The sequence below is a fragment of the Narcine bancroftii genome, chromosome 8 (assembly GCF_036971445.1).
Source record: "Narcine bancroftii isolate sNarBan1 chromosome 8, sNarBan1.hap1, whole genome shotgun sequence".
Lineage (NCBI taxonomy): Eukaryota > Metazoa > Chordata > Chondrichthyes > Torpediniformes > Narcinidae > Narcine > Narcine bancroftii.
In genome coordinates, this window is record NC_091476.1 from 176,651,027 (window position 1) to 176,675,917 (window position 24,891).

A 24,891-nucleotide genomic window follows, 5' to 3' on the forward strand; every position below is an offset into this window, starting at 1 on the left:
TCCAAGCCAAATACACCAATGAACTGCAAACCCTGTACACTTTTGGAGGGTGGGAGGAAACTGGAGCAGCTGGAGAAAAGCCATGCAAACACAGTGAGAAATGTACAAATTCCTTATAGCCAGCGCCAGATTCAAATCTTGGTCATGGTGCTGCCTTATTATCTATGCCTGCATTCGGCAAATGCCCACCAACCTTGGTTCCCTTTTCAATAATTCTCTTACCATTAATCCACGCTCTCTTGTTTTAGATTCCCTGACCCTGGGATGGAAAAGTTTATATATATATAGAAGACCTAATTTGGAGTTCTGTGTGCAGTTCTGGTCGCCTAATTATAGGAAGGATATAAACAGAGTGGAGAGAGTGCAGAGACGGTTTACCAGAATGTTACCTGGGTTTAAGCATCTAGAGTATAGGGAGAGATTGGACAGATTAGGTCTTTATTCTTTGGAGCATAGAAGGTTGAGAGGGGATTTGATAGAAGTATTTAAGATTATGAAAGGGATAGACAGAGTGGATGTGGATAGACTATTTCCGTTAAGAGGAGGAAAGATTAAAACAAGAGGACATGAGTTAAGAATTAAGGGGAAGAGGTTTAGAGGTAACATGAGGGGAAACTTCTTTACTCAGAGAGCGGTAGCCGTGTGGAATGATCTTCCGGGAGAAATAGTGGCGGCGGAGTCAATTGTATTATTTAAGAAAAGGTTGGACAGGTCTATGGATGAGAAGAAGATGGAGGGTTATGGGCATTGTGCAGGGAGGTGGGACTAAAAAGGGGTGTTTGGTTCGGTGCGGACTAGAAGGGCCTAATGGCCTGTTTCCGAGTTGTAATTGTTATGTTTGTTTTTTTATGTTTTTATATATATATATCTATCTTTCTATCTATTTATCTATCTATCTATCTATTTATTTTAAAAATAAATAAATAAATATATCTATATATTTTTTAAAAATATCTATATTTGTAAGACAGTTGTTTCAATGAATCACTTCAACACTTCCAAACTAAACGTGCCGTATCTCTGACATTAACTTTGCTTGGACCAGCTATGTACTACTTAAATTAATAGCTATTTGCTCCAAGTTCAGCACTGCCTTACACCTAAGACAAACGCAAAGAGAATAATTCAAGAATGTGTTGAAAACTAAGGTGAAGTCGTCCAACATCAGTACCAACTCATTGGAAATCAATAATGTTGCTTTGGAAGCACTGCCAATGTGCTACAACGGTCGTAATACTTTGAAACTATTCAATGACTAGAGGACATTAATAAAATGGAAATTACAAAAGCTGCATACTGTGGACCAGATCAAAAGAAGACAGAACTTCAGAAGTTCTGGAATGGACTCAGCCAAAACACAATTTTCATTGGTAAACAAGTTTATTTGGTTACAAGAGATTGCTAAAGTTGGCAGGAAATTTCACTGAACACAATTTTCTGGAGGAATTCAGTGGGCCAAAAGCATCAGTGGGAGAAAGAAAAATGCTCGCCACTTTGGGCAGAACACTCCATTAAGACTGAGAATGGGCAGCAAAGAAAATGATGTAAAGAGTAGAGAGCGGGAGGGGTGGGATAGGTGCATAAACTCCAGGAACGACACTTGTTATTCTGCCTGGGTCGTCATACATCAATGGTGTGAACATAGAATTTTGGGAAATGTGCTCTTTCTGCTGTATTACTTCAGCTTATCTCCCGGTACCCTTCCTATTTTTGTCCATCCCTACCCAGCCCCCTGTTCCTTCTCATCACCCCTCTTTGGTTCAGAACAAGTCATGAAATTCATTTTTCTGCAGTAGCTTCACAGGGCAAACATTCAAATAAACCACCTTACAAAAAATAAAAGGAGTCAAAGAAAGGCAATGTCTTTGGTTCATTGTTCAATCAGAAATCTGATGGCAGAAAAAAGGAAGCTGTCCTTGCACATCTTAGTGCTCATCTTTAGGCTCTTATACATTTTTCCTGATGGTAGCAGAGTGAATAGGGTATAGGGCTATCAGTGAGAACCGATAGAATACAAGTTGAGATTAACAGGCTTTAATTGGGAGCTGATGATAGGTCGACTTGAGGTCGATGGTGGAAAAGACCTGGTATTAGGCAATTTCATTCCCCATATCAGCTATAAGGGGGGTGGGGGGGGGGGGTGGGGAGGGGAAGGCATAGGCATCCAGGTCAGTGAACTGGTTGATGGTCTGGCTGTGGTCTATGACCATCCTGTGCTTCTCTCCACTCTTTACCACCTCTACCTGCGCTCTCCAAGGGCTGGTGCTGGGCTCCATGATGCCCTCGGTTAGGAGTCACTTAACCTCAGTCTTAATAAAGGCTCTGTCCCCAGGGCTGTAGACTGTTCTTAGTGGACACAGACTTACAGTCGGGAATGAGGTTTTCAAAGGGGGGGGGTGATGACCCTGGAGGATGGATGATGGGTGGTGTTCAGGTCACTAGTTGGCTGTGTTCATGGAGATGGGTGAGTGGTTTAAAAGTTGGTTATTACAGACCGTCATATTCCATCAGAACACTTTTAAGTTGGCACTGAAAGTCCAATCCCAGTATGACCGGTGCACAGAGTTGCAGCATAACGAGCAATTTAAAATTCTTGTACTCGGTGCCACCCACGGTTAACATTACTGTGCAGCTCCCTCGGATTTTGGTCAAGTGGGACTTGGACGCTAATGAGATTTTGCACTGGATGGGGGTCACTGTGAGAGAACAGGGCTGTTTAACATCCAGGTGTTTAAAGCTTTCAGTGCTTCTAATGTCAAACAAGCAGTTTGTAATGTGACGGTTTACCTCGATGTCCATGGTGCACCTTGCAAATTGATGTGGGCTGCACTGGTCCAGAACGATAGATGCCAGTGTCAGCTCGTTGTCTGACTTACTGCTGCTGTATGTGTGCGTTGGAGTCATTCACTGCCAGAAGTGAAAACGGGAGTGATACTGACCTGGGTTGTTGTCCCCAGGTTCCTGCTGCGGTGTTCGCCGTGATTGGAAGTGGAGCTGGAAATGATGTGGTTCAAGATGGCAACAGCTTCTGTCCGCACGCCGCACTGCAGGGGGGAAGGTTTGGACCTATATACCCTTCCGCACTGGAGCAGGTCGCGCTTATGGCAGGGCAGTTCTTCTGCGGTTGTTTCACCTGGCCACAGTAACAGCACTTTGAGTGCTCAGTGATAGTGGCTGCTGTTTAGGACAGCACATGCCAAGATAGAGGCGCCCATGGTCACCACATGGCAGTCGGAGGAGTTAAGCATCTAGGTTTTGTTGGGCCTTCTCTAATGATTTGACCAGATCAACCACATCCTGCAGGGTCCGATCGCCCTTGTCCAGGAGCCTTTGTCTGATACGGTCAGACCTGAAGCCGGCCACACACGCGTCTCTGATCAGCTCCTCCTGGTAGACGGCTGCCGCAGTGACAATGCAGCCACAAGCTCTCCCCAGCTCCTGCAAGGCTCAAATATATTTGTCTATGGACTCACCAGAAACTTGTCGACGGCTGCCCAGGAGGTATCTGGCATAGATCAATTTCTTCAGGGCCCGGTACTGCTCTTGCAGGAGCCCCATGGCAACTGAGTAAGTGTCACAGTCTCTAATCATCTGGAAAACGTGGCGGCCAAACTTTGCAAACAGCAGGTCTCTCTTGTCAACTTCTTCCCGAATATCATGTGGTCTCATAAAGGCATTCAGGCGGCGCAGCCACTGGTCAAATTTTACGGAGGCCTCTGGATCTTTCGGGTCAGTGTCCAGCTTCTCCCCTCAAATAGCTTTGTCCTCAACACGAAAGTATAGCCATTAAATTGTAATGCTATCAATTAGACCCAACAGATCAGAAGTCGAGATTAATAGGCTTTAATTGCTATAAACTTACAGGCATCTCTTACATGCTGTTGGCCTGATTCCAAGGTAGAACTGAGGGAAGGGATTGGGTGGCACGACCTTTATTAGGAATCCTGAGTGGGAGGAGTTACAGTATCAGCGTCGGGTCAACCTGTACAATGCATGTATTACAGCATTCCACCACAGAAGGAATGGCCTGGGTAGTGGTGGTCCTTGAGGATAGAGGCTGCTTTCTTAAGACACCTCCTCTTGTAGGTGTCCTCGATGGAGTGAAGTCTGGTGTACGTGATGTCGCAGGTTGAATTAACAAACGTCTGGATTTATTTTGTCCTGAGCATTGACACCTCCGTAACAGACAGTGATACAACCAGCCAGAATGCTCTCCACGGTGCACCTGCAGAGGTTTTCCAGAGTCTTTCTGTGACATTCAAAATTTTATCAAACACCTGACAAGGTATAGCCATTGGTGAGCCTTCTTCATGCTTGCATCAACATGGAGGCTCCAGGACAGATGCTCAGAGATGTTGACACCCAGGAATTTTAAGTTCCTGACCCTCTCCACTACTGAGCACTCGATGAGGACCAAGTTGTATTCTCCTGACTTCCTCCTGAAGTCCACAATCTTCTCCTCAGTTTTGCGAATGATGATTGTAAGATTATTGTTGTGACACCACTCAACGAGCTGATCCATCTCCCTCTTGGACACTTCCTCATTACTGTTTGCGATTCTGCCGACAACTGTGGTGTCATCGGCATATTTGTAGAGAGTGTTGGAATTGTGTCTGGCCACAGTCATGGGTGTATAGTGAGCCTAAGCACACATCCATGAGGTGCACATGTATGGATGATCAGTGAGGAGGAGCTGCTTTTACCAATTTGTACTGACTGTTCATCTCCTCCACCCCCATCTCCCCACTGGATTCTTCCGTCTGCTCACACACCCCCACTTCAACTCAATCTGGTTTTTATTTACGTCACCATTTTCACTTTATCAGATACCAACCCTTGCAGCCTTTGTCTTCAATCACCAATCACCATTCCACCCTGTACTTGCCTATTGTTTTTCCTGCCTCTCTCTCCTTTTATCTGGTATCAGCCAATCCATGGCTCTGACTGTCATGTTTCACCAATCCCCTGTCCCACCCTTCCTGTCCTTTTCTCTACACCATCTTCTCTTCTTCTCATTCCCAGACTTGATGAACGTTCCAGTCTGAAGTGTCAACCATTCTTTGTCTCCCACAGATGTTCCTCAACCTGCTGAGTTCCTCTAGCTGATTTAATTTAGATTCAGGTTCCAACATCTGCAGTTTCACGCGTGTCACCATGATTTTTTCACTCCTTACACTGACATTAACATATGAGCCTCTGTGAATGTGCAACCCTGCACTTTTTAACAACCAACCTGCCAACAATAAAGCTGTTGTTCCCATATTGACTCCCATCTCACAGATTTAAAAGTCAGTCCTTTTAGTTCTTCTCATACCTCCCTCTAGACTAGCCCATAGTCCTCCACAGTGTCAAGTGCCTTATTTCCTGGGGAGATCATTCCTCCACAGATTTTCTCTGCAGTTTTTTTTATTCAGGAGATTATTATCATCGGCAAGTGATGGAAAGTGCTATTCTGTGATATTTAGCAATTATCTGTGCATTCGTGCCCAGGATCACCACTTTTCACCAAGACCTCACAGCTAATGTCAAAATATGAAACAAAGAGTGGACTCCAGAGGGAAGATGAAAGTGACTCCCTCTTCGCATCAAGCCAGGAGTGTGACGATGATTGCTGAGATTGAAGAACTCATGAATGACATCCTCGGTCCAATAATCTTCAGCTGCTTCATTAATTACCTTACTTTGATTATTATGTTCAAGGTGGGGATATTTATGGATGATTGCACATGTTCAATTTGTAAATCATCGATAGGTGAACCTACTTATAAATGTAAACAACAAGACTGTGCTAACACTGTTGCACAGGGTAACAAATGGCAAGTAGCATTTGCACTATGAGGGAGTCATAAAGCGTGGAAACAGGGTCTTTGGTCCAACATGCCTATGCTAATCTTTGCTGGCTACATTTGCCCCACAACCCAATGACCCATGTATGCGCCGAATGTTTCTTCAATGTCTAAATAGTACCTGCCTCATCCACCACCTCCGGCAGCCAGTTCCATACATCGACCACCTCTGTGTAGACATGTGACCACTCAGCTTCCTGTTAAATCTCGCCACCTTCACCTTCAATGTCCTCTAGTTACTGATTTCCCTATTCTGGTCAAAAGACTCTCAGCATTCACCTGATCACAAAACCATGCTGACTATCCCCAATCAGCCCTCACCTTCTCCCTCAGAATGCTTTCTAGCAACTTACCAACTACATACTTTAAACCCAATCGCCTGTAATTCCTAGGCTTTTCCCTGCAGTCTTCCTTGAATAAAGGCATAACATTTGCCACCCTCTAGTCTTCTAGCATCTCACCAGTAATTAACGATGACTTATAAATCTCAGTCAGGGCACCTACAATTTAGTCAACAAACTTCCAGCAGTGTCCTTGAATAAATCTGATCAAACTCAGGAGATTTGTCTACTTTCCTATGCATCAGGACCTTTAGCACCTCAACTGTAATACTAACTGTCCTCAAGACACTACTATTGACTACCCAAGTCCTCATATCTTTCTCCACAGTAAAAAAAAGGATACTTGTTTAAGACCTTACCATCTCCTGTAGCTCCACACAGAGTTGATCACATTGATTTCAGAGGAGCCCTATATTTTTCTCTGCTTACCCTTTGTTACTGAAATATTTTGCTTGAGAAAAATTGTCATTGGCCCATTTCCTTTGGAGTTATGAAACCCTGCACATAACGAGTCAATGAGGGACGATTAAAACAGTGGTTTTCAAACTTTTTATTTCCACCCACAATCCACCTTAAGCAAACCCTTACTAATCACAGAGCACATGGCATAGGGATTGCTTTAGGTGGGATATGAGTCTAGGAGGGTAGTTTGAAAACCACTGGGAAACAATAGATATAAGAAAGGGAAGACTTTGAATAAACCTGATTAGTTATGTTATGATATGACTGAGTCTCATTGGTCATAAGGTGAGAGAACTGCACCATGTCATAAAAATTTTGAATGAGAATTACAGAATGAATTAGATATATTACAAGCACTTTGGAACCTGCCTTGAAATTAAAAGAGTTAGTTGATGCTTTCTGGTCTGGTCTTTGCTTCCAAGCAAGTTCACAGTGAATTATTTGATACACTTTTGATGGCACCAAGGTTATTACCAGTGAAGAGTGATTTTGCATATTTCACAGGCTCAATTTCCAGAGATCAGGAATGGAGGTGAGTGAAAGGGAAATGATCACACATGACTTGGAGCTAACTAACATTAATAATAGTACACCCAGCTTGCCCTTAAACTTACTTGACTATTTCTGATACCTCGGTCTCCTTCCTGGACCTCTCTCTTCCAACTCAGGAGACAAACTATGCAATGACATCTGTTTCCACAGCTATCTGGATTATACCTCTTCCCATTCTGTCACTTGTAACAACATGATCACTCTCTCCCAGTTCCTCTGCCTCCATCGTATTTGTTCCACTCCAGGAAGGCTTCAACCTGGGAAACGAGGCTTCCTCCCACTCAGTGATAAAACCCATTCCCGCATCTCCTCCACTTCTCACACTTCTGCACCGACCCCACCTCTCTCCGGCAGAACAAGGACAGAGTCCTTTTGGTCTCGCTTCCCATCGACCAATCTCCGAATCCAACACATTGACCTCTGACGCATCTGTATGATTCCACCATCAGCTGCATATTCTCCTCCCACCAACCCTCTCTGCTTTTTGTAGGGATCAGTCTCACTAAGATTCTTCTCTTCTCTCCTGCCCCACCATTCCACCCCCTTAGACACATTCCCTTGTAATTGCAGGAAGTGTAAAACTTGTCCCTACACAGTTAGCGCTGTTACAGCACCAGTGACCAGGGTTTGAATGAGTCACTGTCTGTAAGGAGCGTGTACATTCTCTCCGCATCTGCGTGGGTTTCCTCAGGGTGGTCTGGCTTATTCCCATCCTTAAAACATACCAAGGTTGTAAGTCATTTGGGTGTCATTATGCGGTACAGGCTCGAGGGCTGAAAGAGTCTGCTATCATGCTGTATGTCTAAATTTAAATAATCTCCCTCCTCACCTACATCCAGGGCCACACGCAGCCATTCGAGGTGAGGAAGTTTTACATCATCCAAACTAACCCACTGCATTCGTATACTCGGTGTGGTCTCTTCTTTGACATGAAATACAGATTAGGTGTCTGCCTCATCAAAGACCTCCACTCTGTGGGTCCAGGCTACAACCCCCAGTGGCTGTTATTTTTCTTTCTTTGGCTTGGCTTCGCGGACGAAGATTTATGGAGGGGGTAAAAAGTCCACGTCAGCTGCAGGCTCGTTTGTGGCTGACCAGTCCGATGCGGGACAGGCAGACACGATTGCAGCGGTTGCAAGGGAAAATTGGTTGGTTGGGGTTGGGTGTTGGGTTTTTCCTCCTTTGCCTTTTGTCAGTGAGGTGGGCTCTGCGGTCTTCTTCAAAGGAGGCTGCTGCCCGCCAAACTGTGAGGCGCCAAGATGCACGGTTTGAGGCGTTATCAGCCCACTGGCGGTGGTCAATGTGGCAGGCACCAAGAGATTTCTTTAGGCAGTCCTTGTACCTTTTCTTTGGTGCACCTCTGTCACGGTGGCCAGTGGAGAGCTCGCCATATAATACGATCTTGGGAAGGCGATGGTCCTCCATTCTGGAGACGTGACCCATCCAGCGCAGCTGGATCTTCAGCAGCGTGGACTCGATGCTGTCGACCTCTGCCATCTCGAGTACCTCGACGTTAGGGGTGTGAGCGCTCCAATGGATGTTGAGGATGGAGCGGAGACAACGCTGGTGGAAGCGTTCTAGGAGCCGTAGGTGGTGCCGGTAGAGGACCCATGATTCGGAGCCGAACAGGAGTGTGGGTATGACAACGGCTCTGTATACGCTTATCTTTGTGAGGTTTTTCAGTTGGTTGTTTTTCCAGACTCTTTTGTGTAGTCTTCCAAAGGCGCTATTTGCCTTGGCGAGTCTGTTGTCTATCTCATTGTCGATCCTTGCATCTGATGAAATGGTGCAGCCGAGATAGGTAAACTGGTTGACCGTTTTGAGTTTTGTGTGCCCGATGGAGATGTGGGGGGGCTGGTAGTCATGGTGGGGAGCTGGCTGATGGAGGACCTCAGTTTTCTTCAGGCTGACTTCCAGGCCAAACATTTTGGCAGTTTCCGCAAAGCAGGACGTCAAGCGCTGAAGAGCTGGCTCTGAATGGGCAACTAAAGCGGCATCATCTGCAAAGAGTAGTTCACGGACAAGTTTCTCTTGTGTCTTGGTGTGAGCTTGCAGGCGCCTCAGATTGAAGAGACTGCCATCCGTGCGGTACCGGATGTAAACAGCGTCTTCATTGTTGGGGTCTTTTAATTATTTTAATTCCCTTATAAATCCTATATGTCAGTCCACAGCCTCATCCATTGCCAGGGTGAGGCCAAGTCTAAATTTGTGGAACAACACATTATATTCCTCCTGGATAGCCTTAAACCCAATACCAGGAACTTTGATTTTTCCGATTGTAGATTCAATAGGCTCAATTACCAGAGATAAGGAGTCTAATTAAAGGGGCTAGATATTTTTTATTTAAATTTAGATATACAGCACAGTAATAGGGCCTTACAGCTCACAAGCCCCTGCCACCCAGTTGAACTACAGCAAAAACCCACACCGATATGGGGAGAACGTACAAACTCCTTATAGAAAGTGCAGGATTTGAACCCTAGTCTCGATCGCTGGTGCTGTAATGGTGCTGCGCTAACCGCTACACCAACCATGCTGACCCTTAAGATAAGTAGCCTCATGTGCAGCACCTTGTCAAAAACCTTCTGAAAATCCAAATACTGTTGCTGAAGTGAATCAAAAACTTCTGCCTGACAGTAAGTGAGGATAATGGTGAATGGATGTTTCTCTGAGTGGAAATGTATAACAAGTGGCGCACCGCATAGATTGCTGCTGTGACCATTCTTGTTCGTATATGACTTGGATGAGAATATCATGGCATGATGTATATATGTATGACAAACATATTTTCATTAGGAGTTTAATTATCATAAGTCTGTGGATAACACAAACATTGATGATAATAATAAAGATTGTTTCAAGATACAGTGTGAATAGATCAGCTGGAAAGTGGGGCAGAGTGGTGGCAGATGTAACTTAATGAGACAAGTGCAAGGTAATGTTCTTTGAGATGTCAATTCTGATAGAATATATGGAATAAATGACAAGGATCAAAGGAGTGCAGATGTACAGAGAGACCTTGAGCTTCAAGTCCATAGCTACCTGAGAGTGGCAAAACAAATGGAAGATAGCAATTTGTACACCTGACTTTAAGGGCTTCTTCATGAGCATAAGAATAGGGGCTCCATGTTGCCGCTGTAATAAAACAACAGTTCGACTGTCTTCTTTGTACTACTGATTGTTCTGGTCGCCTCATTATAAGAAGGATGTGGCAGCAATGGAGAGAGCAGAAGAGATTCATCAGGAGGTTGGCTGGAATGGAGGGTTGTAATTCTAAGAGGAAATTGGATAGGGTGGCTTTATTCTCCCTAGAAGGTCTGCAACTGAAGGGTCCTCTCTTAAATTTATGATGGGCATGATCATCAGAATCTTTTTTCAATCAGATGGCACAAGTTGAAGGTGAGAGAGGAGAAATATAGAGAGGTACATTTTTCACACGGAGGAGAGTGAATACCTGAAGTGAGCTGCCAAAGTAGGTATTGGAGATAGATACAGGTCCAATATTTAAAAGACATTTAGATGGGTACTTAGATAGGAAAGGAGTAGATGGATACGGGCCCAATTCGAGTGAATGGGATTAGCATGGGTGAGGTGGGCCCATTTCCATGATGTGCATTTCTCTGATTTTATGACATCCAGACCAGAGACAGTACAAGTGAGATGGCCTCAATGCTGTCGGTATTGCAGAAGACAAAATGAGAAGCTGTGAAAAAGTGTATGGGATGTAGATTTGAAAATTATTTCCACAAATAGCACAGAGAGAAGAGGTCAACCAAATTAAATGAAATGAAGTGTCTGTAAAGGCTCATCCTCACTGCACTCATTAAATACAATGCGACTTGTTCCAAAGGAAGGCTATTCTGTGGGAGAACATCTGCTAGATTTATCCATGAGAAGGTCTTTGTGGAAGGACACCAGGTGATATTTTATTTTGATTTGGGGCCATTGTCTAATAGCAAGCTATCAAACTTGGTGGCATTGTTAAAATCAGCAAATCATGCACAAGACCACACTGAAATTTCCTGAAAAATTCTCTCAGAAGGTGTGAAATGAGCTGTGGGACCAGTGAAGACATTATTATGAAAGAATCATGAACATCCTTTCAACTCCAGCCATCTTGTAACTTACAGATGCACATGCAAATGTTTTTCAAATATCAGGTCAACCAGGAGCACAGGCAAGTGCAGGAAGATAAATAGAGATGGCCAAAAGCAGACAGCCAACCTCAGAAAGACAGAGAGCTGCTAGCCCAAGGAGCTGGCATGATCCACGATTATCCATTTCAGATCATGTCTGCTGGTGACCTGGAAGAGCGGGGACGAGAGACACTGTCTGTCATGATGCCGATGGCACAGTACAGGCTTTAGACATCCTGTGGAAGAGGCTGATGATATTTCTTTTGGCATCTTGAAACTAAGGAGGTTTGGGCCCAAGATGGTGATACCCAGGCCTAACAGATGACAACCCTTCATGGGCTCTGGGGATTAACAGGTTGGTGCAAAGCTGGGAACCACTTCCCCCAGCACTGCTGAGAAGGGGGAGAGGATCTTAAAGGGAGGGTGTCCACAGTAGAAGACCAGTAAGTGGCTCAGTGGCTGAAGGACATGCAAAGGTGGAGGAGACTGGCTTTCAGGAACCAGATATAGGGTCAGAGATTCAAGAGGGTGCCAAGGGCAAAAAGGTCTCTCACAGGGGCCTCGGGCCCTGAAAGCTACCTGATCATATCGGATGTTCAGTTCTGGGAGCTCAGGTTTGCCAATGGATCAAGTAGGAGGTTGCGGGAGCACTGGAGCCAAATCCACGACCACTCAGTGTTTCTGCTTTTCTATCTCTTCTTGCTGGGGAGTCGGACAATGCAAGGGCATCTCTTTGTGTGCCTTTAAGGCAGGCCAAAGTTGGCAAATTTTGTGTATTATTACATTTTGTTTATTAGCACAGGACAATAAAATAATCTTCAAATAATGATGACACATCAGATATGGCAGAGGACAGGGCCATTTAACATACACCACACCTGGATAACCAAGAATATCGGAGGAATGCATTTCATATCAGAAGAATTGGTGACAGATATAGCAAAGGTTTTCAAACTGCCCCCTTAAACTCACATTCCACCTTAAACAATCCCTATGCCATAAGTGCTCTGTGATTGGTAAGGGTTTGCTTATGGAGGTATGTGAGTGGGAAGGGAAGGTTGAGAACCATTGCTCTAGACCCAATTGTACTGAAATATTTTGCTTGAGAAAAATTTCCATTGGCCCATTTCCTTTAGAGTTATGAAGCCATGCACGTAACGAGTCAATTTGGTTTGATTAAAACACTGGTTTTCAAATTTTTCTTTCTATTCACATACCACCTTAAGCAATCCCTTACTAATCACAGAGCACTTATGGTAGTTTGAAAACCACTGAGATGTAGAAATATTGAAGAACACACGATTATATTTGCAGCTTGGCATAAAGTCCTGGGAGAAATGCTACAAGTTAGGACCAGTTCTGGAAAGACATTCTGTCACTCAAGAAGCTGGAAGACCTTGTGGCAAAGTAAAGAACATAAATGTTGTTCTGAATGTTGCTTTTTCATCATCCAAAGAATTGAATTATTGTCATTTTTGATGGAATAGATTGAAAATTCCTCAATATATTGTATTATATCCTAAGATCACAGTGAAGAGGAGGAGTATAGACAGAATTATGATCTAATTGCAACAACAAGCATTTCATCTGTAATTGCCTAGTTAAGCACTGTACCTCCAAAAGGCAGCATACACAGCAAGCAATGTTAAAAGGGCCATGCAGGCAATTCCACATCCAATCATCAATGGGACTGATGGCACTCCAGTAAAATCCATGCTCTGGAAAATAAACCAGAGATATGCAAGTCAAATTATCCTTAGAAATATTGCAGCACTTATGGTATGTGTTTATACAATTCAAATGCAAAAAAAAATCATCTTTGATCAAAGTAGCAATTTAGCATATTAAACATTTCACTTAATTAATTAAGTTCAGCAATTCCTACAAGACAAGGAACACCAATTTGCAACAGTCTTATTCCATATACAGCAGGGAAATAAATGAGAAGTATTTTTGACTGTGCTACGTCAGGGACAAATATTGTCCAGGGAAAGAATTCACTGACATTTTATAAATGCCATTAAGGTCCATGAACATCAGTCAACCTCACTTCTGTTCATTCCTTTACCACAGGAAATCAACAAAGTTTGAACAGTTCAGTGTTTTGGTTTTTCAACGATATTTTGTCACACTTCCTCTGAAGTACCTGCTTGCCCACTTGAGCGCCCTTAAATCTAATCCCACCAACATGCTCACTGCATTCATGACTCAGGGTCCTTCGCTCTGCAATTTTGTCCCTCAATTTATTTTGCACTTGCACATGCATTTTTTTTATTTAAAGCTTAATAATTTCATTAAAGTTGTTGATTATATACCCAAGTATCTCTTTGTGCCTCAACGTTCCTGAGAAATGTTTTACACAAGGTTTGGCATAATCATGGCACTTTAAATTGGAAGTGGTTGATATTGCTAAACAGGATTATTTGTCCCCATACAGAAGAATTTAGTTAAGACATGGCAACTCACAATGACTTTCTCAACAACAGTCACATCATGTAACTATATTAAATATATCACATCACATTAAGGATATAAATTACAAAATGGGAACAGATAAAGAATCTTCAATCTCACAAGCTTGCACAGTTATTCATTAAAATCATGGCTAATCTATTTCCAAATGCTTTTAACCTGCTTTGACTTTATATATTACTCAGGACTAGCAGAAACCAATAATCACTGATCCATCCAGTCCCTTCCCACTTACATCAGTGACACATCTAATGTCCTCTATTTCTTCGACAGCTTCACCATGAGTCAATAATCCCTCTATATCTTCAGTACATCTTCATTCCATATCATAAGAGCCTTCTGCTTCTTCCATAAAAAGAGGCCCGAAGCCCCTCCACTAACACACTGATTCACTCTAATGTTTCCATGGAGATATATATCACAGAAAGAGGTACTTTGACCCAACTCATCTGTGTCGACCATGCCAATCGAAGCTAATCATATTTGTCTGCATTTGCCTATTTAACTCAAAATTTTTCCTATCTACGAACTTGCCCAAATATTTTTATTAAATATTGGAATTGTACTTGTACCCACTACCTCCTTTGGTAGCTGGTTCCATATACCCATGTGAAAAACTGCACCTCACATCCCCTTTAAATCTTTGTCCTCTCAACTTAAACCTGTGCCTTCTAATTTTAGACTCTGAGAAAAAAATCCTATCCTTTCACTTCATTCACACCCCTCAAGATTTTATCAACTTCTATAACATCACCCTCAACCTCTTTTGTTCCAGAGAAAAAAATTGTCTCTAACTTTTATTTCATCTCAAGTCCTGGAAACATCCTTATGAATGTTTTTCTGCACCCTCTTCAGTTTAATCTTCCCCTTCCTACAGCACGATGATCAGAATGCACACAATACTCCAAAAGTGGTCTCAGAAACATTTATACAAGTATAACAACTCAACTCTTCTGCTCATTGCCTTGGGCTCAGAAGACGAGCATTTCACATGCCTTCTTCACTACTCAGTTCACCTATATCGCCTTTTTTAGGGAACTGTGTACTTGTATCCTCAGGTCTCTCTGTTCAACAACACTCCCCTTCCATTCACTGGCAAAGTCCTGTCCCATTTAATTTTCAAAAAGGTACAATGTTTGCATACCACCAACTGAAAACCTACTTGAAGGACAAATTGGGAAGCAGATTGAGGTTACCAGAAGGAAGTGTAATGGAAGATTCTAACTGTGTTTTTTTACTTTTGCAGCCTTTGCTTCTGCAGGGCGGAGAACCTGCTTGTTTTTAGAATCAGCAGACATCAGCTAAATTCCACCAAGGGGCCAGAGATGCTGTTACTGACGAAAGGACATCTGTGTACCAAGAACATTTAATCTTCCTGCTTGTTTTGGTCACAGACTGTCAGAGGCCTAGCATTGTATTCAAAGTGATAAGCTGAAAATTATGTTATTCGATAGAAGCCTAGCATGCTAGCTTGCTCGCTTGTCTTTCTTGCTGTGCTGGGAATAGGTGCTTGGGTAAGCAGTTTTTGGGTAATATAAGCCATGGTCCCGCTGCTGAAGTTTGAGACTCTCCGAGAGGTGGCAACATCTCTCAGCAAGAAGAAGAACTTCTCGAGTCCAGCCAACGTCCCGGTCGGGGGAGATGGAGAAGCTGCTACCGGCGCCCTGACAACCTACTACAAGTGTGCAGTCGTTGCCTCGCTTTGGCAGTTGGGAACAGTCCAGGCGTTGATAAGTATAGTTGGGAAGGGCTTGCATATTGTAGTTTGAAATCAGCTTTTGAATTTGTAATAAACATTTGTATAAACTGAACTGCTCTTGGTGTGTGAGTCTATTTTCTTTCGGTAGCTCAAACACTGTGACCAATCTAAAATGAACAAAATGAGAGGTACAAATTTACCCAAGACAGGAAGCAATTTTGAATATGTGATTACAGACACAATAATAATTAAAAGATTTATAACAAACATGTACAAAAGAGAACAAGGAAACCAGCTGTAAACCCAAACAAAAATGGGAACAAGATCTAAATACAAAGATAGAAACATGGGAAAAGCTATACTCCGGAACTATGAGAAACACAATAAACACGAGGTTACACATGATACAATATAATTGTTACACAGGCTATGCACCACGCCCCAAAAGTTCAATAAATGGGATCCAACATTATCAGATAGATGTTTTTGCTGTAAGAAGGAAACGGGAACAACAGTACATGCAATTTGGGCATGTGAGAAAGTGGAAAAGTTTTGGGAAGATCTAAATCAGGTATTAAATAAAATCACAAAAAGCAACATACCAAAAAATCCAGAGATCTTTCTTCTAAGTAATATAAGAAATAAAGAATTAGGCCTCAAATTGGATGAAGCACAAAAAAGATTTGTTATGATAGCCTTAGCTGTAGCAAAAAAATGTATTATGTCAACCTGGAAGTTAGAAGATAGCCTGAGAATACAGCAATGATACAAAGAAATGAATAGATGTATTCCATTGGAAAAAATAACATATAATTTAAGAAATAACATCACAGTATTCAAACAAGTTTGGGAACCATACATGGAACACAACAGAGAAGTCCTACCGCGGACCTCCACCCCCTAAAATGACAGAAGGAGAAGATGACGAAATGACCTGACCCAGTGAGTAAAAGTAGATGATACAAATTTCTTGTTTATTTTCATTGTGTGATAACATTGTTTAATGGGTTTAATGTATCATATAGGTTGAACGTTGAGTGGGTGGGGAGGGGGGGTGAAGGAGGGAGGGAAGGGAGGGGGGGAATAAAGGGGAGAAAATGACACTGTATTTCAAGAGGGAAATGTTTGTGTGTATTTTGGTCAGTATGGTTCATAGTGCGAAAAATATATATTTTTTTAAAAAAGTACCACTTTATAATTGTCTGAATCAAATTCCATCTGCCAGTCCTTTATGCATTTCCCCAGTTATCAATATCCTGTTGTAACCTTAGACCACCTTCTTCATGATTACCCTGAACGTTGACATCATCTGCAAACATACTAACCATGCCAACTAGAATCTCATCTAAGTCATTAATATATATGACAAACAACTGTGGACCCAGCGCCAAGTCCTATGGCCACACTACTGATCTGAGAAAAAACTCTCTGCTACTACCCCTCTATCTACCATCAGGCCACTTTTGAATCCTGAACCAGCTGACAATATAGGTGCTTATCAAAAGACTTGCTGAAGTCCATGTTGACAACAACCACTGCTCTACCCTTACAATCCTCTTGATCATCTTTTCAAAAAAGTCCGTCAAATTTGTGAGAAATGATTTCCCACAAAGCCATGCTACACTGACTATCCACGATCGATCCCTTCTTTTTGAAATATACAGAAATCCAGTCTCTCAGAATCTCTTTCAGTAACTTTCCCATCAGATCCGATGCTATTTATTGTCATGTAATAAAACACAAATGCAATATTTCATGAAGTTGCCTTTGGTCTGCCATAATGCAGACAAAGATTTGCCATTAGCATTGCCCGATACTCCTTTCAGTCAGAGGAGAAAGAGAAGCACAAGAGAGTCCCCTCAGAGTCACTGAGTGTCTGTGGATTCACCTGCAGTGCTCCTGTAGCCTTTGCAGCCAAACAAGATTCCAGTTCATTTCAAACCATCAGTGACCCAAGCCCAGATCCAAATCTCCAGCACAATGAGGAAGCCTTCAGCGATCAGGGCCCTTCAGGAGGCCTTCTTGCCCTCAGCACCCTCTCGAATCGCAGTTCCGATAACTGGTTCTTATGAGCCAGTCTCCAGTCGCACGCACACGGATGCAAGTCCTTTCACTTGAAGTGGCCAGCAGCCCGTAGCCTGTGTGGGTTCCTCACCTGCAAGTCGCCAACAGCTCACTACCTATGTGTATCTCTGGTCTGTAGTTCCCTGACTTGTCTCGTCGATTTCTAAAGCAACGTGAGCTCGCCTCCAGTCTCCAGCCACAGTTGCTGGCAGCTATCTTTTTCTACTTTATTTTCTATTTATTTTAGATTTTCAACATCTTTAGTTTGTAGTGACTTAATCAAATTTTTCTTCTGAATGTTTTGGAAAGGGCTGAGCATACATTTACTGCAATGTTTCCACACAATTACCAAGGATTAGATTAAGGCATAACATAAACATGAAGTGGATTTACATTTCTTGATTTAGGGTTGATTTGAGGAAGGTTTTCAGTATGAAAATAGTCGAGTATTGATTTTAAGATGACATCCCCTTGCCCTAGATTTGCACAAGAGCAGGTTTTAGCGACCCATAGCTTTTCCTTGTAGGGACCCATGAACACAGGACATTAAAGAGTAAGTGTCGATCACTCAAGCTCCTCAAGCTTCTATCCCCATTAAATATCATTCATTACTCGCTGAGCCAAGACATTTCTAGCACATCGTTTTTAAATAACTGGCTCTTTATTTGCTTCCAGTGTCCTCCTGTGCATTATTCTCTGAACGATAAGAAATCTCAACATTTAGGGAGCAGGGCTGTAGGGTCTCAGCCGGTCAGACACCATCCATGAGAAACGGGCAGTCAACATTGTGGTCCTGAATCTTTTTTATGATGCGTCAAGAAAGGTCTTGAACCAAAACAAAGTCCCTATTTTTTGCCATGGATGCTGTCTGTCCAGTTGAGTACTTTTAGCCACTGAGCTGACTATTAACTGTTTATTCACACTCTTTTCTTTCTTTGGCTTGGCTTCGCGGACGAAGATTTATGGAGGGGGTAAAAAGTCCACGTCAGCTGCAGGCTCGTTTGTGGCTGACAAGTCCGATGCGGGACAGGCAGACACGATTGCAGCGGTTGCAGGGGAAAATTGGTGGGTTGGGGTTGGGTGTTGGGTTTTTCCTCCTTTGCCTTTTGTCAGTGAGGTAGGCTCTGCGGTCTTCTTCAAAGGAGGTTGCTGCCCGCCAAACTGTGAGGCGCCAAGCTGCACGGTTTGAGGCGATATCAGCCCACTGGCGGTGGTCAATGTGGCAGGCACCAAGAGATTTCTTTAGGCAGTCCTTGTACCTTTTCTTTGGTGCACCTCTGTCACGGTGGCCAGTGGAGAGCTCGCCATATAACACGATCTTGGGAAGGCGATGGTCCTCCATTCTGGAGACGTGACCCATCCAGCGCAGCTGGATCTTCAGCAGCGTGGACTCGATGCTGTCGACCTCTGCCATCTCGAGTACTTCGACGTTAGGGATGTAAGCTCTCCAATGGATGTTGAGGATGGAGCGGAGACAACGCTGGTGGAAGCGTTCTAGGAGCCGTAGGTGGTGCCGGTAGAGGACCCATGATTCGGAGCCGAACAGGAGTGTGGGTATGACAACGGCTCTGTATACGCTTATCTTTGTGAGGTTTTTCAGTTGGTTGTTTTTCCAGACTCTTTTGTGTAGTCTTCCAAAGGCGCTATTTGCCTTGGCGAGTCTGTTGTCTATCTCATTGTCGATCCTTGCATCTGATGAAATGGTGCAGCCGAGATAGGTAAACTGGTTGACCGTTTTGAGTTTTGTGTGCCCGATGGAGATGTGGGGGGGCTGGTAATCATGGTGGGGAGCTGGCTGATGGAGGACCTCAGTTTTCTTCAGGCTGACTTCCAGGCCAAACATTTATTCACACTAACCCCTCGGTAATCACCACCCCCCCCCACCCCCCCGCCCAACAAACTAACATTCTTGATAACTCTTCACTGATTCTACTGATTCTACCATTCATCTACATACTAGGGGCAATTTATGTGAACCCAATCAATCTTATCGACACGCATGGGATGTGGGAGGAGACAGTAGTAGGACAGCCTGAAGTTTCTGGAGTAAACATTTTCAATGGCTTGACATGGATAAACCATGTAAACATGACAATCAAATAACCACACAAACACGTCAAGTTCCTCAGAATACTTAGGTTGGTCAGCATATCCCCAATCAACTAGTAAAAGTTCACCATTGAAAGCATCTTAGCTGAATGAATCATAGCACAAGAAGGAGCTCAAAATTAAAGGAAACTACAGAAGGTGGTGAGGGCAGTTCAGAAACATTGTGCAAATCTCACCCACTTCCTCCACTCTATCAACTCCATTTACAACTCCCACAAAATGTAAACAGCCATCACAATGCAGGACCCATCCTACCTCTCTCTTCTCCCTCTTCCCAGTTGAAAGTTGAGGAATGCGAATCGCACACCCACAGGGTTAAAGACAGTTTTTTCCCTGCAGTCATCAGGCTTCTGAATGATCCCACAACAATGACATCATATATAACCATATACAGCACAGAACAGGCCAGTTTGGCCCTACTAGTCCATGGTGAAACAAATCCCCACCCTCCTAGTCCCACTGACCAGCACCTGATCCATACTCCTCCAACCCTCTCCCCTCCTTGTAATTATCCAGTCTTTAACGTTCCTGCTACAACCACCTTCGCCGGAAGCTTATTCCACATCCCAACCACCCTTTGCGTGAAGAAATTTCCCCTCATGTTCCCCTTATAATTTTCCCCCTGCAATCTCAAATCATGGTCTCTGGTTTGAATATCCCCCACTCTTAATTGAAAAAGCCTATCCACATTGACTCTCTCTGTCCCTTTTAAAATCTTGAACACCTCCATCAAATCCCTCCTCAATCTTCTACGCTCCACAGAAAAAAGCCCCAGGCTGCTCAACCTTTCTCTGTAACTCAAACCTTGACATCCTGTCAACATTCTCGTGAACCTTCTCTGCACTCTCTCTAAAAGACAAAGGAGGGAAAACTCAACACCCAACCCCAACCAACAAATTTTCCCCTGCAACCGTGTCTGCCTGTCCCGCATCGGACTTGTCAGCCACAAACGAGCCTGCAGCTGACGTGGACATTTACCCCCTCCATAAATCTTCGTCCGCGAAGCCAAGAACCTGAGTATCAGCCTTGAGGGTCCTATTTACCTTAACTCCTAAATCCCTTTGTTGCTCTGCACTCCTCAATTGTCTACCATTCAATGTATATGACCTATTTAGATTTGCCTTTCCAAAATGCAACACTTCACACTGATCCATATTAAATTCCATCAGCCATTTCTCAGCCCACTCCTCTAGCTTTCCTATATCTCTTTTTAAGTTACGGTAATCTTCCTCACTGTCCACAACACCACCAATCTTTGTATCATCTGCAAACTTACTTATCCAATTCACCACCCCTTCTTCCAGATCGTTAATATATATAACAAACAATAGTGGACCCAGGACCGATCCCTGGGGAACTCCACTAGTCACCGGCCTCCAATTTGACTAACAATTTTCTACCAGTACAATCTGACACCTCCCATCCAACCATTGCTGAATCCATTTCACTACCTCCTTATTTATACCTAATGCCTCCACCTTTTTTCCTAACCTCCTGTGGGGAACTTTGTCTAAAGCTTTACTAAAGTCTAAATAGACAACATCCACAGCCTTCCCTTCATCAATCTTTTTTGTAACCCCCTCGAAAAACTTTATAAGGTTTGTTAAGCATGATCTACCCCTGACGAAACCATGCTGACTACTACCTATCAATCCCTGTTCTTCAAAATATATGTAAATGCCATCCCTCAGAACACTTTCCATCAACTTGCCCAGCACAGACGTCAGACTGACAGGTCTATAATTTCCAGGCTTACATTTGGACCCTTTCTTAAACAGCAGAACAACATGAGCCATCCTCCAATCTCTGGCACTACCCCCGTGACCAGTGACATCCTAAATATCTCTGTTAATGACCCCACTATCTGTACACTAGTCTCCCTGAGTGTCCTTGGGAATACTTTATCTGGACCCGGAGATTTGTCCATCTTTATCTTTTTTTAACACAGCCATCACTACCTCCTCAGTTATCCTTATATGATTTATGACCTCCCCACTATTTTTCTTTACTTCAACTGGAACAATATTTTTTTCCCTAGTGAATACCCAGGCAAGAAATCATTTAAAATTTCCCCCATTTCCTCTGACTTCTCATTCAGTCTACCCTCCCTATCTACAAGGGGTACAATTCTATCCCTCACTAATCTTTTACTTTTAATGTACCAATAGAAACCCTTTGGATTTATTCTTACTCTGTCTGCCAAAGCCTCTTCATGCCTCTTTTTGGCCTTTCTAATTTCTTTCTTAAGATTTTTTCTACACTCCTTGTAGTCCTCTTCCAATTTCTCAGCACCTTGCTGTTTATACCTCTTCTACACCCTATGACTTCCAGCCTTTCCTTTGATCCTCACTGGGACATAATCTACTCTGTACTCTCAAAATTTCTTTGAATATTCTCCATTTTTCATTTACATCCTTTCCTGAAAAAAATCATCTCCCACTCAATACTCCCCAAATCCATTCTTATTCCTTCGAAATTTGCTTTTCTCCAATCCAGAACCTCAACTTTAGGCCCTTCTTTGCTCTTCCCTAAAACTAATAGAGTTGTGATCACTAGACCCAATTTGTTCTCCAACATTAACCTCAGACACCTGACCTATCTCATTCCCTAACAGGAGATCCAGTATTACACCGTCCCAAGTTGGTTCCTCTACGTATTGATTAAGAAAACTATCTTGTACACATTTGACAAACTCTAGCCCATCCAGCCCTCTTACTGTATGGGTATCCCAATCAATGTGAGGGAAGTTAAAATCTCCCATGATCACTACCTTATGTTTATTACACATATATGCTATCTCCTTACAAATTTGTTCTTCCAATTTTCTTGGCTCATTTGGTGGTCTATAATACACTCCTATTAGTGCCCTCATGTCTCCTCCACCCCTCAATTCCACCCAAACAGCCTCACTGGACAATCCCTCCAAACCATCCTGCCACCTCACGACAGTAATGTCCTCCTCATGCAGCCTTTATTACGTAGTAATCTTTTCACTGACTTTGTAAGTGTTTCTTGCTCTTCTACTTTGTACAACTGTACGCATAACAGAGTTAACTTGCTCAACTGCTCGGGAAAAAAAATCCTTCTCCCTGTACCAGATTTGATGTGACAATGAACTTGAAATATTAATTATAAACCAGCAATGATGACTAAATGAGAATCTGCATTACAAACTCATTTCAATTTGCCTACAGATGAAATAGTCCCACTGACAATGTCTCTACTCCATCCGGACGCACCTAGAGAACTTTGTCTCATATGCCAGGCTGCTGTTCCTTGATATCAGCTCAGCATTTAATACAATCATACACTAGATGCTGGTGGAGAAGCTGTCGTCATGGAACTGAACAATCCCTCTCTGTAGCTGAATTCTGGACTCCTAACCGAAAGACCACAGTCTGCCTGGGTTGGCAGCAGTACGTTGAGCACCATTATGCTGAGCACTGCTGGACCTCAGGACTGTGTGCTCAGATCCCTCTGGTTCACGCTCCTGATCCACAATTGCCATTCCAGATCCAGCTCCAAGTTTACAGATGACACCACAGGAAGTTGGTCTCATCAGCAACACTGATGGTACAAAATATAAAGGGGTGGAAAATCTCCTGGAATCATCTGAGAAAAACAGCTAGAGTGGCAGACAACAAGATAAAAGAAATGAATGCAGACTTCAGGATGATCAGCGACACCCTCCACTACACATTAATAGATCGGTAGTGGAGAACACGGAGAGCACTATGTTCCTCAGAGCCCACTTAAAAAGTGATCTATGCTGGACACATCTTCTTATTTGTCAGCAAGGCGCCATAGTGAGTGTAGTTCCTTAGAAGGCTGAGGCTAGCAAGGCTATCAGTCACAGTGATTTGGACAGGTTAAAAAGGGCGCAGAGGGCAAAAGGTTAAACCAATTAAAAGTTGATTTGTGGGAGTCAGTAACTGGGTAATTGAGTTAAATGGTAGGGACCAATAAAAGGAGGGGTGGCTAAAGGAATGCCTCGTGTCTCAGTATAGGAGTGGTGCTTTGAGGCCTCAGCTTAAGAGGCTTTGGTGAGCAGAGGCTGAGAAAGAGTGAGCTTGCATGCTGTGTGAGAAGTAAGGTCAGGTGAGGTAGTTTAATCCTTTAATTAAAGTTAGATAATGGAGTCAGCCAGGACAGTGGGTTGTTCTAGTTGTGGGATGAGGGAAATCTGGAACAGGCTATTTGTCCCTGATGACCACACCTGTAGAAGGTGTATCCAGCTTGAGCTCCTTACAATCTAAGTTAGGAAACTGAAGTAGGAGTTGGATGAACTGCACATCTTGAAGGAGGCAGAGGTACTGACAGACAGGAGTGTTACTATAATTCAGGAGGCAAGTAGCTGGGTTACTGTTAGGAGAGGGAAGGGGAGTACCCCCTGTGGCTGTTCTCATCAACAACAGGTATATACCATCTTGGATATTGTTGATGGGGACCTACAAGTGACAAGCTGAGGTGGTCATCTCTCCAGTGCAGAGGCTAGATCCTCCCTGGCTCCGAAGGGAAGAGAAGAGGAAAATGATAGTTATTCGAGATTTGTTGGTTAGACAAGAGACTTTCCTCCCAGATGCCAAGGTCAGGGATGTGTCTGATCAAGTACACAGTATTCTAGAGGGGGAAGGTGAACAGCCAGATGGTGTGGCTCATATGGGGACCAATGACATAGATAGAAGTGGAGATGAGATCCTAACGGAAGGATTTGGGGAGTTGGGGAAGAAGTCAAAAAGCAGGACCTCAAGGGTGGTAATCTCAGGATTGCTGCCTGTGCCATGTGCTGGAGAGGATAGAAATAGGAAGATATGGTGGATGAATGTGTGGCTAAAGAGTTGGTGCAGGTGGAAGGGGTTCAGATTTGTGGATCTTTGGGATCTCTTCTGGGGAAGGTCTGACCTATACGAAAAGGACGGGTTGTACCTGAACTGGAGGGAAACCAATATCCTGGTGGGCAGGTTTGCTAGATCTGATGGGGAGGGTTTAAATTAGTTTGGCAGGGGAGTTCAAATCAGAATGAGAGTGTAGAGATTAGGGTAGAAGAACATCTAGATTTGAAGGAAGAAAGGAACCAGAATGTTAAAGTTAATGGGGGGGGGGGGGCAGTGTAAAACTAGATGGTAATCAAATGTGGGGGACATTCTCTCAAGTGCATATATTTTAATGCAAGAAGCACTGTAAGAAAGGTGGATGAGCTTAGTGCTTGG

The 24,891-nt window shown here is 43.4% G+C and overlaps 1 protein-coding gene across 17 annotated transcripts in view; it reads right to left on the reverse strand.

Moving 5' to 3' along the window:
• The window catches only part of LOC138741615 (adhesion G protein-coupled receptor B2-like), a 711,436-nt gene that overhangs the window by 221,748 nt on the left and 464,797 nt on the right, over window positions 1-24,891 (reverse strand). For all 17 annotated transcript variants that reach the window (XR_011343611.1, XR_011343612.1, XR_011343613.1 and 14 more), the window contains one exon: window positions 12,952-13,055. Coding sequence is in view for 14 of the 17 variants with exons in the window: in XM_069895953.1 (XP_069752054.1) it covers window positions 12,952-13,055 (104 nt within the window). In the remaining 3 variants the exon portion in view is untranslated. The remainder of the gene's footprint in view (window positions 1-12,951; window positions 13,056-24,891) is intronic.